Source organism: Passer domesticus, chromosome 10 (genome assembly GCF_036417665.1).
Source record: "Passer domesticus isolate bPasDom1 chromosome 10, bPasDom1.hap1, whole genome shotgun sequence".
Classification (NCBI taxonomy): Eukaryota; Metazoa; Chordata; class Aves; order Passeriformes; family Passeridae; genus Passer; species Passer domesticus.
In genome coordinates this window covers 25,594,974-25,612,128 of record NC_087483.1, presented here as the reverse complement: position 1 = coordinate 25,612,128, position 17,155 = coordinate 25,594,974, and the positions used below count along the sequence as shown (strand labels likewise).

Sequence of the window (17,155 nt, the reverse complement as noted above, 5' to 3'; positions counted from 1 at the left end):
TTAAATTTGCTGTAGGCCAAAAAAATCTCTTTCTGCTGTCAGACATACCTGTACCACAGCATATGCACTCTGAGAGTGAAAAGAACAGCATGTACAATTTTATGCTTGGCAAAATTTCAGTGAGTTCTTCACTGCATTTTGTTTGTGTTCCAGGGGTTTTTTTAAGCCTGGTTCAGATCTCTCTGCTGCAAACTGCTCTTCTTTATGGTTACAGCTTCTTCATTATTATAATTTCTTCTTAAAATTCCTTTCATCACCCCAGTCTCAACATGCAGTTTACTGACAAAGCACATCTCCCATCCACAAAAGAGAAAGGGAGAACCAATTTCAGTCATTATCTCTCTCCCCTTCCCCATGCCATTCTTACAGTACCTAGACTGATAAAGACTATATGGGTCAATTCTACACTAAGAACATTTCTATTAAAATGAATGAATAACTAAATGAAGTGTCATATTACTCAGAATGTAATTATGCACTAGAAGAAAAAAAAAAATCCTAAAAATATAAGCAAATAAAACCCAAACAGTATTTCTGGTAGAACAGATTTTACCTCTAATGGATTTTGAACAATACAGCATTTTCTTCATCTTATCCTGTTCTTAATATGATTACTGACATGTAGTTAGAAGCAATTCTACAATGTATTATATTCCATTTTTACTGACTAGTGATCAAACCCTACTTGAGCATGCTTGCAACTTTCCCAGGAAAGGAGATTTACAAGCCTCAGAGAGGATGTTGCACTCCTACACTGAAACAAAAACCTATGAAATGGAACATTCCACTGTCTGACCATTCACTGCAAGATTTTGACCCGAGGAAATCAAAGACTTCCATAAAACAAACAAACAAATAAAAATGTCCCATGTATCCACTTACCACACATGATTAGGTTCTTTCAAGTGGAAAAAAGGGAAGAAAAAAAACCTACTGAATTTCTTTGACCTTCTGCAATGAAAAATTATTCCTCAAAACAGAATGCAAAATACTATGTGAGGTCAAGAAAACTTTGTGAGACTATGATTTTCTGGTTGCAAACTTACAACAGTACAGATTTTAAAAATGTAGACTGTTTTACCCAATGATAGATACGTATGATAATTTCAGGAGAGAAAGCTTTTAACCAGAGCAGGTAGGGGAAGATGGTCCTTCCAGGACTGTTTGACAAAAGATTGAGAAATATTTTAGTTATGATGCCTAACAGACTAAGGACCTGATAAAGTGTAATAAATAGGAAAATTGTCTTCAGAACTGTGTTATCTGCCTGCAAAATGTTGTAGCCACTTCAAGTCTAGAACAAAGCTGCTCAGCAGTTTCTAAAGCCATACCATTTCAAACCATGTAAACACAAGCAAGTCAGATTTTATGGACAAGATACTTTATGATAACCTAGAGATTTCCATTTCATTTCAGGAAGATTTTGATTACGTTTGTACTGTATGAAAATACAGACATTTGGAGCTCTGTGGGTGCATTCACCAGTTTACTACGCAAAACTGACCCTCTTCCCCAACTCCCTTCCCATTGTTAAGAGACCTCCTGGCAGCAGTTTGTGCCAAAACTAACTGCTTTTAGAATCAGGCATTAGTATGGTAATTTTGAAGGAAGTACCATGAGTTCTTTGTTTTGGATGCAGTGATGAAAACTCACCCTTTTCAATTTGGCAGCAGCTTCTCCAGAGCGGATTGCAGCCAGCAGGCTCTGGTGGATCTGTTCGGGGTCAGCACGCGGCAGCGTCATCGCGGTTTGTCTCTTGGTGACAGGGCGTGGGTGGCCAGGGGAAGCACCTGACTGCGCCTGACTCTTCTGCTCACTATGCACATGGCTGTCTTTCTATAAAGGGAGGAAGTGGAAGGAAAAGAAGCCAAACAGTTTTCATCTGAATTAGTTATAAATGGAAATCTGAAACAACCTGGCACAAGGTTGCATAGCAAACTGCTGCCATTCTAGTGTTTGCTTGGTTCAAGATTTCTGACATCAGCCACACTTCCAGCACAGCACATAGTTTCTCTCTCAAGTAATTATGCTAGCAAAATTTTATAGCTCCATTCAAGTGTGCTTGTGGCATGACCACGTGAAGCCAAATGGATCATACCACTCAGAATTAATTTAGGAAAACTATAAAGAACAAATTGTAAACACTCCAAACGTAAAAATAAGTATTACAGTGGATATATGACTATTTAATTTACAGTTCTTTAAAGTAGGGGATGCTAATTACGGCAGGAAATAATTATTTGCAATCATCTGAATGATGTTGCTTTCATTTTTAACATTCCCTGTATTCCTGCACCTCATTGTAAAGCTGTGCTGCTGGTGGACACCAGGTGGACAGGGTGTTTTGCCTGCACAAATACAGCACTTTCTGGCCAGGCAGTGGTTCAGAAACAAGCCTTTACATCAGGTGCACTTGATGGCACTGGATCCACAGTCAATTAGTATTAGAAGTAAAATTTACCTTATCCATTAGACTATTTTGTGACCCCGCTGTTATGGTCTGTAAGGAAGGACTTTTTACTTCAGGCATGGAGGTAGCTGAGGAGAATCCAGCTGCCGAAGGGACAGAGGAGAGTTCCACTGGAAGTTCCTCTCTCGGTGCCTGGCTAGTGATTGTACGCGTCTTATTGAATGACTGCGACCTTTTGACAGCAGAGGAGACAGCAAGAGCAAAAGGGGATGGTCTTGAACTGGAGTATGGCTTTGGAACTGCAAAAGTTCTGAGAGTTTTTAGATTCAGTGGTGCTGAGGGAGGAGGACAGGAGGGAACATTTAAAGGCTTATTGCTTTTAACAGGAGAAGTGGAAGATTCAATGATTTTTCCATCATCAGCTTTTTCTTGATCTGCAGGAGGAGAGGGAATACTTGTTTTTTGTAAAGCCAAAGAAGTCAAATCAGGTGATGAGATTTTTTTACCCATCTCTGTGTTCTTAACTTCATTTTGAATTGAATTAGGAGCACAAACTGTGCTTCTGGCAGCTGCAGATGTCACATAGTGACCTGACGCTCTTCGTTGCATCTGCAGATAAAAAGAACTAGGCTTCATTGTAGGACTTAATGGACTTAATGCATTTGACTTGTCCTGAGTCTCAGAAGAAGAATTTGTATTATCCAAGTTCAGCATCAGTGGGACAGGCTGCCTGAAAGACTCTTTTTCCATCAGGTTGCTCTCAGTAGTAATCTCAGCTCCAGAGGTCATAGTATGTTCAGAAATGCTGTTCACTCTCTGCAGCAGACCATTTGCTGCTGCAGATTCATTCTGTGACCCAACCTGTAAAGGACCCACACTTTTTGACAAATGAGGAATTTCAGTTTGCACTATGAATTCTTTGGGGTCTCCCAAAGTAGACAATTCTTGATCCTTATGGTCTGATAGAACTTCTGATTCCCAGCTCTTCATCATTTCTAAGAATTTTGGAGGCACTATCTTATAAGTAGTCATCCCAATTTTTGGTATGTAATCCCTTGTAATTTCATTAGCAGGTTTGGGTTTAGGTTTGGCGTCCTGTCTATAAAAAGGCTGACCTTTTACAGGAGAGTCATCTAGAGTTTCAGCAGCTGTTTCTGGTGAAGCAAAATCACTGCCATTTATACAGATGTGACTCTGGTCTTTTATTGGAATTACTTTTTTATGAGTTATTTCTTGTGTCTCAAGATTTTGTTCTGTTGAAGTATCTTGACTGTCTTGATGCCTTCCATGCATCACTTGAGCAAGGGAGTTGTTCCTATCTCTGTTGTGTTGAGGAATCAGTTCTCTAAATGTGGATGATTCAACACCCTGAGGAACAGTAATTTCCTTCTGCGCTGTCCTTCCCAAATTGCTATCCAAAGTCTGGATTCCAACATCCTGAGTTTTTACTGTGTCCAAGTCAGTTGCATTTGTTTTGCAACCTTGCTTTTCTGAAATCAGTTGAGGATAATTCCTATGACTTACAGAGATGTCATTTTTACATGCCTGGCAGTTTGATAGTCTGTCAACTTCAAGCTTGTTATTCTCTTGAAAATCTACTGTTTTAATTTCAGCTGTCTGAAGTTCTTTCCCTTCTTCTGTTGCTGGAAGGAGGTTTGTATCACTGTGATCTTTAAGTTAAAGAAAGACTTCAAAATTAATACAAATGCCAAAAAGATTCAAGCTTCCTTATTACATGATGAAGCCCTACATCCAGTGTATTTAGTAACAATTACTAGCTTCTCACTGATGCCAATATTTTCCATAACCCTTTTAAATAAATGTATATATTTGACTAATATTGTCAAATAATTGTATTCTAACTCAAGTATTCTTCCTTAATAAACAGGTTACAGATGCCATGCATAGACTTAATAGAAAAAACTATTCCACAACAATTTTAAAAGTCCTAATGAATTCCAGTTCATTTTATAGGCATCAGTAACTCAAGAGCTCAAGGACTACTCAATATCAAGTTAGATGCAGTTTTTATTTAGTTCTACATATTTGTGGCTTCTGTTCTTAAGTTTTAATGTTACAAATCTTGTCAACTGCACCTTATGTATTTGTACAAGAAAACAACTGAAAAACATATGGACAAGAGCAATTTGCCAAACCTATTTTTCCTATGCTTTAGTTGGTCTGATAATTCAATTTTCTACCCCAGGACTAAACATGTGATCATCTCCCAAACACATGAATATTTTAGTCAAATTGTTTTAAACACAATATTGGTAAAAATGAAATTTTTCAGGAATAGTCATATACAGTGGTATTTTATGTAGGGGAAAAAGCCGCATTTCACGTATGCTATAAAATGGTAGTGCAAATTTATATCACATATAAACAGGACTTGTATTGTTATGATTTATTAACAGAGGTGTACTGAGTATAAAAGACAATAGAAGGCCTAATATATAAATCTGAAAATCAGTGTCACAAAAGAGCAAAATAAATCAGTCATGCCACAAAAACCACAGAGAAATTTATGACCCATTAGATGCACAGGATGTCGTCATTTCGTTTCAGATCAGTGTGTCACTTTATTTTATTTGTGCTTAAAAATATTTGCATTTTCATGCAGAAAACGCACCCTAATTTCCTAAGCAAAGAACAACTGATGACTTCTTCTTCCCCGGTGGGAATGTGGCAGCCATGTCACCCCACGTGGCAGGATTGCCTGTGTGTCCAGCCTTCCCCCTCCTCAGCACTGTCCCACCCACACCATCCTATAACAGCACGATGCAGCTTTGACTACTGCTAAAACAAAAATATATTAAAAACAAACCCCAAAAAACCCAAAAGCTGCAGCCAATACTTGCCACCTCATCTCAAAGAAAATACAACAGAGCTAGAGCAAGTGTAAAGAAAATAATCTGATGATAACAGCCAAGAGTTGACTATATAGCCATTTCTTCAAAGGAATAGAAAAGTTCAAGCTTCAAGTATTAACAACAAGTAGGAACTACTCACCATCAGTTTTATTTTGATCTGAAATTTTAAGCTTCCTGTCTGTTTGAAATCCAGCATCCTCGCTGCTTATCTTAGTCTGTAGTCCTCTGCAAAGTACAACAGTACATTAAATATGCTGGTATCATTCATTTCAGTAAACACAAGGAATGATGCAAGAGAACTGGCAATATTCTCTAAACACAGATGGACAAAACAGAACTGCTCTGCCAAACACTGGAATACTCAACAGAATCGACTTAAAAAAAAAAAAACAAAAGAGGAAATGCTGCCATGATATTTTACCAAAATGACATGCAGCTCCACTTGCTTCTGTGTAAGCAGATGATCAGTCTTCCCTTCTCTTCTCCCCCTCCTTTTGTTTACATGCGCAGCTTGAAGAACCCACTTTCCAACAGCAACTCCACTCCAGTGAAACCACAATGGTTCTTCACTCATATAAAGTGTTCTGACATCCCCCAATCTGAAATGTGTCCCTGGCTTTGTCCCCACCACACTGCACGAGACACTGACTGTGTATGCACACATGAACTGAGCAATACAGACTTCTCAAAGTAGTCCCTTTCAAGAAATACCTTGAGAACAGCAAAGAAAGACACACACAACATGTTACCTGCATTGTAAATATCTTAGAAACACATCCAATATCTATTTCCCTCATTTTGTGGGGGACAAGAGAACTGCAAAAGTGCTGAATAAAAACCTTATTTTTTGGGTTGGCAGGGACATATTAAGTCCTTGGCTTCTAAAGGTAAATGAAAAAGGCAAAAATACTTAAAAATTCCTTAATAAAAAGTTATTAAAATCTCAAACTTCATTCAAGGTATTTTTATAATATGCCGTTAGAAATACTGGCATTATGAAGATTCCAAATTATTTGCCACACCAAATGCATTAGTTGTCAGAACCAGTGCTTTGAGCAGACACATCTGCTTTGAATGGTTTAAAATTATACATTTCTCAATAACCATCGATGCTTGTGTTGTCTGTACAGTTCCAAACACACTGTAAGTGTCCCATAAACTGCTGAACAGGAGCATATGCTCTCAAAATTATTGCTGGAAGAAAGTTAAAGCTTAGTCCTGCACTCTGTACTCTTGCTTAGCTCCATTACTTTTAACAAGGCTGAGTGACTGAGCTAAAACTATTAACAGGCTGTACTAGATTTTTAATAGGAATATTTTAAAAAATCAAATCAAAAATCACCAAACCCAAAAGCCACAAAACACCACGGAGTATCAATACAGAAATTACTGGTTTCAACTGGAATATTTTGCATGTATCCCAGGCTGGATTAAAAAGAAACACTTCTCAAAGTAACTAGATCTTATACAAAAGACCAGAATTATCTAAAGTTTTCCAAAAATATAATGTCAGAGAAACCCCACTTCTCATTTTGGAATCCCCAAGATATTTCAGGAAGCAGCTGCCAAACTCTAAAGCCAGCGTGCAGTACCTTCCACCTGATCATCACCAGGATTATAAGACATGAAAGGTTACTACCAATTCATAGGGAGGAAGGGAAAGAAAAATCCCCTGGATAATTAGGCAAACTGGCCCAATAACACAGGCCTGACAAATTGCAAATTCAAGACAATTTATTAGCTGCATAAAGAGGAGAAACACCCAAGCAACTGGGACAATTTTCACCAGGACAGAGTATCAAAGATTTTTGCAAAGACACATGTGGCCTTGGACGGACAAAAACATCCCTTCAAATACAAGTTAAACCTCTCTTTACTACCTTGAAAGTTCTTGGCTACTAGGGCAGTCACACGTTTTGGCTTCAGTACAATAATCGAAATAGTTCTTTCAATTTAATTTGGGAACAGTAGCCAGCTTAGTTGCCCCAGGGAACAGAGAAATAGTGAATTGCATTAACACAATGGGACTTCTCTGGACAATCAACATTTATTTCAAGCAGGCACTAACTCATGTTGGAAACCTGCTGAGTCAGGTAGTTTAACAAACATGCTGAAGGGCAAAGGTACAGCATCACCAGAAGGGAAAAAGAGCAGTTAAGGAAACTAATGTGTTTATTCTTTAAAAAAGCTGAATTAACTTGTTTTCCTGAGAGCAAATGGATTGAGACAGGTCAAGACCACATATAAGGAAAAGAAAAAATAAAAATTAAAGCCAAAACAAATATGCAAGCAATAAGAATCATGCCCAAAAGAACAGAAATGGCTGATGTATCCATTTCCCCCTATCCGCAAGAAAGAATTTGTACATTTTTATTTAACTAATCAATCCAAATTTTTTGCAGCATTCTGCTCTAGTAAATACACTGGGCATTTTGGAACTGGGTTCAGCTTTTCTGGGCTCCAGCTGTTTGAGTGGTAAGGAAAGGAAAGATTAAACAGAACTGCAGAACACTTCATTGTTATTTTTGTTGAAAAGCTGCATGAATTACTGTGAACAGAAGAGTGCTACAATGAGAGCTAAGCATATTACAGCTCATTCCTCTCTCACAATTCTCTATTCTGTGCTTCACAATGAAACAGCACTCTGCATTTTATTTGCCTCCCCCATTGTCCCCCCAATGCTCCTTTCTTTGTCACAAAACGTACTTACTTGCCATCTGTGCTCATATTTTCTTGTTTTTCTTCCTTAAAGCTTTGCAAGTTGTCTGTGGGAACACTGCCAGGAGCAGGAGCTGATGAAGCAGGATCATTTTTGTCATTTTCCAGTGATACCTCAGCAGAGCTGAAGGCTGCAGTAACCTCTCCTGTCCCAGGAGAGGTATTGGTACTTCCACTGTCCTCTCCCTGTTGCACACCTATCTCCTCCCTTTCATCAATTTCTTCCAGGTTGTATTCTGAGCTCTTTACATCTACAATCACAAAAGAAAGGAAAAGAAAGTAAAAATATCTCCAAACCAACAAAACCCAAACCAACCCACAGCTCTCGATGCAGGTTGTAGATTAAAAGGGACTGTTCAAGGAAGTCTAAAAATAGTTTGAAGAAGGAAAACAATTTTTTTTTTCATAATTCAGGTAAATTTTAAAAATAATTTAAATTTTAAGAGATCTATTCAGACTTCACAGAATTCTCTCATATTTAACCCAAGTATTGAATTAAGACTGTTACATATATTTTTATTTATCTCATAACCCCAAATTTCATGGAGGTGGACAGTTGCTTTTACCCAGACTTCTTGTACTTCCACTAGCTCTCCAGTGAGTTTTAAACTACACAGTTCCTGTATATCAGAGTAGGAATGTTCAAGAACTAGAGTAACTGAAATACCAATTTTGCCCAGGGTTTGAACAAGTTTCACCAGCACTATGAAAAATTTCCCATAAGCACCCTAAGCATATTAAAAGTGTCTTGTGCAGTGCTTCATGTTACAGTACAAAAATAAAGTTCATTAAAAAGTGCTAATCCATAAAAATACTGATATTTGCAGCCAGAGAACAGTTAAAACTAAAAGGTTGAGTTGCTGGATTAGAACACAGATAAATCAGTGTATTTGAATTAATAAATACACCTGACCAGTATACTCCCATCAGCTTTGGGTGCCCTGACACCTGTTAGGGACAAGCCTTGCACTTGGACAATTGGGTTTCAGTCTAAGCAGTATCAGTAAATTTGCAAGTGTAAACCAAAGGCAACAAATCAAACAAAAAGGAATACTGGAAAGTCACAGATCCCAGAGTACAAAAAAAGAAAAAAGTTAAGATTGACAAAAATGTTAGACTGACTTTTTTTAGCAGCTGGTATCCTACAATGCTTCCAGTACCTCTAGAGAAGTACAATGTTATAGAAAAGTATGGAGAGAACGTATGTATTGGAGAAAGGCTCAGTGCAGAATAGAAACTTTGGTGTTTACAATAGGGTCATTAGTTAAGAGTTAAGCAATACCAAAGGTACTCATTCAGAGTTACAGAGAAACTACAAAAGCCAAATATCTTACTGTTTAATTCTTAGTTTTATATTGCAATCTTGTAATAGTGTTTGGTAGTTACACATTAAGCAATATGATCAACACATGCCATAGTGCTGAATCCAGAGGCAATTCAGATCCCCAAGGAAAGAAAGGCAAGACTGCAAAGTGGTGCAGGTGAGCTCCTTCCATGTGGTTTCAGCACAGGCACATACAAATATGTCACATTGGTATTACAGGGACTCCTACAGGTTTACTAGTTATAAGGGCCTTCTCTTCCTGTCATCATCCACCAAACCCTTCTCCACCTAGGGAACGCTCATACTCAGCAGCCTCATACTTTGGGGGAACATTTTAGTGATGGCAGCATCATTTCATGTGTGACAAGTTATATCTGTCAAAATGATAAACAAAACATAACAAATGTGAGCAAACATTGAACTGGCTAAGATTATCCCACAGCCCGTAACTGGCCCTCTAGAACATTGCCTCCTTTACTGGTGAGACCTATTATACCATGGGCCTGAGCCATCACCAACAACAGGAACAAAGACTGAGATTTTCAGTCTAAATACTCTATGGAAACCTGAATTAGACAACAAAGAATAGCCAGGACTTCTGACAAGAGAAATGGAATTCTGGAGCTGCTATGGCTTTATGCCCAGGAACTGCTGGCATTTCTCTGCTGCTTTTCCTCTGGAGAGGAGTGTAACAAAGGCTGAGTTGTATCTATACTCCTGGGATGGAAACTTAGCTTGGGTTGGTAGGAGACATTCCTGACATTCCTGCTATGTGAAAGTCTGTTCTTTGCTGTGCTAGAAACACTTCCAAGCATTGGGGTCGACTAACCTGACCTACAAATGGATAATACCAAACAAAAACAGCCCTCACACTTCTTAAAAAATGTTCTACCTCATCTGTCAGCATAAGACCAGCCCTGCTTGCTAGTGGATTTTCATCTGTTACTGGGTCTCATTCCAGACCTGGGCCATCACTGCTGCAGCAGAATAAAACATGAATACATTTGAACACAAACAACATTTAACAATCATCCTTCACTTATGCCATGCAGGTAACTCCCTAGGGGAGCACTTCAGATTCCAATTTGTTTCCAAACCCTCAGTCCATAGCTTTTACATGTAACATGGAAGAACTTAGAGCAATACTGGCTATATACTGTTGCCTTACTGCTTATACACCTTATCCATAGATCCACATGTAATATAAATTGCATAGTTTATTCTCTTAGAACATTAATCACTGGGTTTTAAGTAGCCCTAAACCAATATAGCTACAGTGCATCACTGTGAAGATAGATCTATAGATAAGTACACACACACATACATACACACACACACACCCCCCTGATGACTGACATACCAACTGCAAGTCTCCTTTGAGCAGCAGGAATACCCCATGCCCAGCAGAGAACAGGCTGGTGCTACTCTGTGAGCTCGCCTGCTCATAAGCACCAGAGCTGGAAAGTCTGACTACATCATGCAAATCTGCTCTTGACTCTACAGCCCCTAACAAGGTGCTTAAGAAATACTGTAACCAATAGGATTATATCAAGGGATTTGTTTGATGGAAAGTTTTCTAAAAATCTCTGATTTCAAAATTTGTTTTGAATACCGTTTTACTGTCTTCACTAGAAAAATAAAGACTAAGCATTGATTAAACTTTGGGAAAGTGAATAAAAATCATAACTGATAAAGAGAATTGTTTATAATCCCAAATGTTCACATAACTTCTCTGTCAATGCTTATTCTAGTAGACGTGTGTCTTTAAATGACTTTTGTCAAGGTACACACTTTTTACACCATGGGAAAACTGTTATTTCACAGGAGAAATGTTGCCTATTCCATACTATATAGCTCCACATAACATATATGTGTCTAAGTAGTGCATAGCTAAGAGACACCAAATTGAACATTTGCAGTGGTTCATTTTAGGCAAAAGGTAACACTGAATTTGCAGCTTAGTGTTTTTGCTTATTTGCTGACGTAACACCGCCTAACAGAACCACTCTGGAATGCCAGTCACAGCCAAATAAAAACTCACAATGCTTCCCAGATGCCTGACAATCAAAAGCAGTATTAATGCAAATAGAAGGAACTCCTGGGTTCTGGTAAAGTTAAAATTATGTCCAGTTTTGCAATTTAAGTGATAATGAACTATTTTATCCATTTAAAACAATACCCAAACACGGATAATTTTCAGACTAGGAACAGGACAGGTGCACTGCATCTGATTTTGCTGCCTGTTAATATTGGTTCTCACAGCATGAGGGGCTTTGCTAAAAGGACCCTTTATACACAGGGCTCATGACAGTTTCAGAGATGCCACCAGAGAGCAGCAGTATCCCATGAGAAAAAAAAGAGGCAATGAAGCTGTGCTATGTGACTTATATGTACAATTAAAAAAACCCCTGCACTGCATTAAGTCATCAGCAAAGGACACAGCATGAAGAGACAAGGAAAACTAGAGACTGAACATTGTCACTAACTGCAAAGGTAAACCCAAGAGTTCAACATAGACTGCCCTAAAGCCCAGTAAAGATAATTACCTTTTTCTATTTCTTTCCATTACAGTTTAAATTAAAATATTTAATTACAGACCTCAAATGCCTCAAGCAGAAGTTTCTAAATCTATGGAAAAATAAACAAGTAATTTCTTTGAAGTTCAGGGTTGTTTATCTACACAGCACTTGGACATTACAGTGATGGGAAAGGTAAAAATTCTAGCACAGGTCAACAATCTTAAGATAGAAACAAGTATAAGAAAACAAAAAATACTTGATTTAAAATCACAGTATGATAAACTTGCTCATCTTAGACCCATTGCATGTAGTAGATGGACAGTTTAAAAAAAAAATTTGGTACTAATAAACAAACCACTAACTCAGAAATTAATTATTCTCTTTCATCTGCTGCAACAGCTAAGACAAGGAAAGGTTACAACTTCGTGAGATCTTCAACCCCAGACTCCACACTACAGGTTCATACTCCCATTTAGTATGTTACATATTGTTTCTACTTAACGTATTTTCCAATAATTTACATAAATTGCCCTAAACGCAAACCAAGCCCAGTTTACTGATTACTTATTTTTTTGTTTTTCTCCCTTTGCCAGGGGAAAAATATTTGCCTAGCAGACGACTTTCAGCTCTTGTGGTACATTTTAGTTTTACCACTCCAAACAACTTGACTGGCATCAAGAATAAAACAGCTGGAAAGCTACTTAAAAATTCCTGTCAACTAGCACAGAAACTGAGTGCTTAGCCTCATATAATGACAGTGGCACTCCACAGCCTTAGCATTTATATACTTCATTCTCATTAAATGCATTGAAGAGTTATTTTTTCAGACTGCACTGGCACTGATTTATTCTAAAAGCTTTTTCAAATTTTAGAAGACTTCTAGTTATTGTATACTGTAACTGAACCCCACAGTCTGGTGCTTACAAACAACAGTATTTCACAGTACAAACTGCATAAATTTAAAAAAGCATTATGTTCAGTAGCTAAATAATTGTATTTTAAACAGCTATACTTTCATAAATTACATTTTTCCCATAACACCCAACAAATAATTTAATGTATAAACAACTATTTATGCATTCAGTTTAGATTTACAACTTATGTTTTCAAAGGCTGTTCAGATGCCAACCAAAAGCCAGGCACAGATTTGCTCCTGCCCCTATGTTATGCAGGTCAAGGGCAGCACAAGGCAGAGTTCTAAAAACAACACTGGGCTTTAGCTTTTGAAAAGCTTGTTATGAGGTACAAAAAAAAAAAAAATCACAGAAATTCTAGATAGTTCTTCTCTGTAACTTATAAGGAAGGAGAGAAATCAGGGATAATGTTTATTTTATTAAATTTACAGCACAGATAGCAATATAACATATATTGTATTTGTTTGTGTAGACAACAAAGGTAACATTTTTATTTTAGAAAGCTGCATTTTTACTTCAAAGGAAAACTTGATTGATTTTGAAGCACTAAAATCAGTTATATATTATGACACATCTATAGTATAGTAATTTATTGCTATGAATTATCACAACTTGCTATGAAGTAAATTTTATTAGTACTTTTGGAGAAACAACCAACCTGTTTCAGGCTGCATTTCAGTGGTTCTTCCTTCCACTTTAGTGGAGGCTGATTCTGTTGACTCTGTTACTGCAAAAAGTGAAGCAACAACCTTTACCACCTCTCGCTTTCAGCACCAGCAAAAGTTCTAGATAAAATGTTAGATTATGGTCATACAGACTAGTGATTTCTTCAAGAAATTCCTCTGAAACAGCCAGTGCTCATTGTCACATTTTCCAGATATTTTAATCTCAGCTCTCAGGTATTTTTGAACCAGAAAAACGAATTTCTCATCAAACAAAAGAATTATAAAAAACAAGTGGACTTTCTCTAAGATTCTTCTAGTCAGTCCATTTGCTATTATACTCTCTCTGATCCAGAGAAGCAAATCTTTTCTCTCCATCTGAAGCACTCCACCTCAGTAACATAAACACAATTCTATACTTAACCTAACTGTAATTAATTTGGTATTGTCTGGGGTTTTTTTTTCTGATCTGCATGCTCTAAATACCCCTCTTTCTTACACTTGTGGGAAAATAACAGAAGATTGATGAGAATGATTGTAAATGCACTCAAGTGACTTGCAGTAGGGGCACAAAACCCCACATATAGGATATAATTGCTTTTTAATCTTGTGTGTTTGACAAGATGAACACCTGTGTTCAGATAACACAGGCCTGCGATTAGATTTACAAGGCACCATGTGAGACATGCTGGAGATTCCTGCCCCGCTGTGGGTGAGATCAAAGCCCTGTGGTTCATACACCTGTGTGAATCCTGACACAGAGGAAGGGAGCAGGTTTGGCAGTGGTCTGGCACGGACCGAGCTCTGCGGTGCCGGTGTTCCCACTTGGGTTCCCACCTGGGCACCTCTGCCTGGGCGTTGCTTCGAGGCTTCCCAAGTTGGTGAGGTAGCATAAATAAAGGCATTCTTTGCATCTGCAGCTTTGTGGTCGCTCACTTGAGGTTCTGATCTCATAAGGTGGCGTTACCTTCATGTTTAGCCAGCTACACTTTCTGCTGCCTTCCAATTAAAGAGCATAAAAAGATTACCAGGCTCATTACTGCTTTCACTTTGATCTTCTGGTGCTCTGGAGGGTGGTGAGGGCGCCTTGCGCTTCATCCTGCGTAGCGAGGAGTTCACGGAAGCGGTGTCGCTGAGCGGCAGGGAACCTTTCCGCACGAATCCCACAGGGGCCTGCCAAGGGAGACAGGGCAGCAGGATTATTAGCAATCAGTGAAAAACAGTGAAACAGCTCCAGTAATTGTTCTCCAAAAGTATTTATAATGTTCATTTGGGAAAGAGAGAACATATTACCAAATGTATTGTGTTTTTCATCTTAATTCCTCCAAGGAGTTGTTTTAAAAAAAAAGATTTTCTGGAATAATTGAATATATTCACAGATGTGCAACACAGAGCAATAAAAGAAAATCAGTTGTTACATAGAGTCTAAAGGAGAATTTGAATTTTTTTATGCCCAAAGGCTATTCTACAAACCTAAAATAAATCTTTTCTAAAATCATTGTGGAAAGAAGTTTCAACTACATCCTACCACTCCATAGCACAGTGTTTCCTTCTCCATTCTTTCAACAGCAGTCCTAATTGGCCTGTATACATAATTAGTATGAACTTCTTTCCCTCCTTGAAATACCCAAACTTTCATAAAAATTTTTAGAATGCCTGATTTCAAAACTTGTCAAGTACAACTGTCTTAGAATATTTAACAAAGTTAAATTTAGTAAGTTGTAAAAAAAAAAGTTACAGTACCTACTATTGTTACAGCATAGTAATGTCCTCATTATTGTAGCAAAAGTTAAAAAAAATCTTAATTCACAAACAAAGTAATTTAAAAAGGGACAAATAATACCTGCTGAAGACCTCATATTTTTATGATATAGCAGTCCAATTGCATTTTAAGCTGTTTTTAGAAACACATTCTCTGTCTCAGAAAGACAGTGGTTGTGAATTTGCCTGCCTTTCTTAACTACAGTTTGCCTTATGCTGAAGAAAATTATGTCCACATCTATCAGAAAGACAGTGTTCAGGATCCCCGCAATAAAGGAATGCATGTTGGAACTGGACACAGCTGCCTGTTTCTGTAGTAATTCTGATTCCTATCACTTGTCTGCTCAACAGCATAATAAAATCCTGCAGTGACATTCATTTCTGTCTAGAAGGATCCACACAGCAGTTGGGTGTGGGGTCATCTCCAGAGAACTTCTCTGTGCTTCAATTAACCAGCCCGCTTCACAAAGCACAATAACAAGGAACAGAGAAGGCATAAAGACACCCACATATTCTTGTTTCACTGACAATCCTTTCAAAAACATTAGACAATAGAATTGTTGACCGAGTCAATTTCCATGGAAAAAGATGCTTATCATTTAGAAAGCTACCACTGAAGAAATATCTAAAGATTCCACAGTAAGTGGGATATTAAAGACCAAAAGCAACAGCATTTCATTGTATACAATCAAATCTATAAAGAAAATGACAACAGAAAAGACAGTGTCACAAGGTGCCATCTGTAAGGCAGCGTTTGGTGGCTCCCAGGAGATTGCAGGGTACAATACCTGAATGGATGAACAGGGCTGTGAATGAAAAGCTATCCTCTGAGCCACCCTGGGCACCCTCAGTCATCTGCTTGGTCCCACCCTGGTATCAGGTACAACAGAGTCACAGATAATGCACTATAAGGAGGACCACTCCCCAGAAATGTACACTCAGTTCTACCCACCAGCCTAATGCCAAAGCAAGCAACTCAAACCTTTTACAGCAGAGCAAGAGTCAGGGTTTAAGGGAGAAAACAAGAGGCACAGGTGAAATGTTCTTTTAAGAACACCAGAGTATAGGAACACAGCACTCCTAATTAAAAATACTTGCAAGCTTGAGTAGTTTTTAACAAGTCAGTTTCTAGATTAAAATGTCACACAACAAAAAACACTTTACACTTTTTAATTTCTTATTCACAGTTCCAAAATAGTTCTTAAAAAGTAAAAATAATTAATAGTATTCAGCCTTTGAATTTATTCAGGAGGGGATATCAAATACAATATTATTTCCCCAAATGAGGGGTTTTTTGTGGCTGAAGTATTTCCTCCTCAGAGTTGGGCAGTTGTGTTTGTCTGCTCTCTGGCAGCTGTGCTCAGGCTGCAGCCCCTCTGCTCTGCACAAAGCCACATTTCCCTGTTCCAGGGTCTGCACCTCTTGTGCTCCACACGGGCTCCCTCTGGCACCGAGCTCTGCGCACGCTCGCTCGGCTGAGCAGATGTCACCAGAGTTCCCTTCTGCACACAACAAGTGTGTGTGGGGGGGGGAAATGTTCTCAGCATAAGAGCGCAAATGCTACTAGAAGATTTTTATAAGCCTTTCTACTGCCCTTTGCATCCAAAGAAACAAACAATTTGCAAAGAGAGATTTCAAGAAAGTACTAAATGTTCCAGTTAAGGTTCAAGTGTTGAACAGATTTTCTCAGGAATTATTCAACATATGAATATTAAGAGCTTTCAAATACTAACAAAGGCTGTAATGTGAAAATAGTACTTTAAACAGATGGAAAAAAAATTAAAATTATGTTATTAAGACATATCTGACAAAGCTTTGGAATATACATCTGGGTGTTCATGTGTCATACCAACTGCCTATCATAACCGATGCTTTATCAGTTACATTTAAATTAAAATTCTTGTTAGGAACACTAAAGTAATTAACTGTGTTTATGCAGAAACACCAGTGAACTCTGTCATAACTTCTATAACA

The 17,155-nt window shown here is 38.0% G+C and overlaps 1 protein-coding gene across 13 annotated transcripts in view; it reads right to left on the bottom strand.

Moving 5' to 3' along the window:
• The window catches only part of COBLL1 (cordon-bleu WH2 repeat protein like 1), a 78,784-nt gene that overhangs the window by 3,574 nt on the left and 58,055 nt on the right, over positions 1-17,155 (bottom strand). For 11 of the 13 annotated variants that reach the window (XM_064434670.1, XM_064434663.1, XM_064434659.1 and 8 more), the window contains 6 exons: positions 14,449-14,593; positions 13,417-13,485; positions 7,994-8,252; positions 5,423-5,508; positions 2,462-4,080; positions 1,654-1,836 (listed from right to left, as the gene is read on the bottom strand). In XM_064434670.1, the coding sequence (XP_064290740.1) occupies positions 1,654-1,836; positions 2,462-4,080; positions 5,423-5,508; positions 7,994-8,252; positions 13,417-13,485; positions 14,449-14,593 (2,361 nt within the window). The remainder of the gene's footprint in view (positions 1-1,653; positions 1,837-2,461; positions 4,081-5,422; positions 5,509-7,993; positions 8,253-13,416; positions 13,486-14,448; positions 14,594-17,155) is intronic. The other 2 variants (XM_064434662.1, XM_064434665.1) reach the window with 2 other exon arrangements.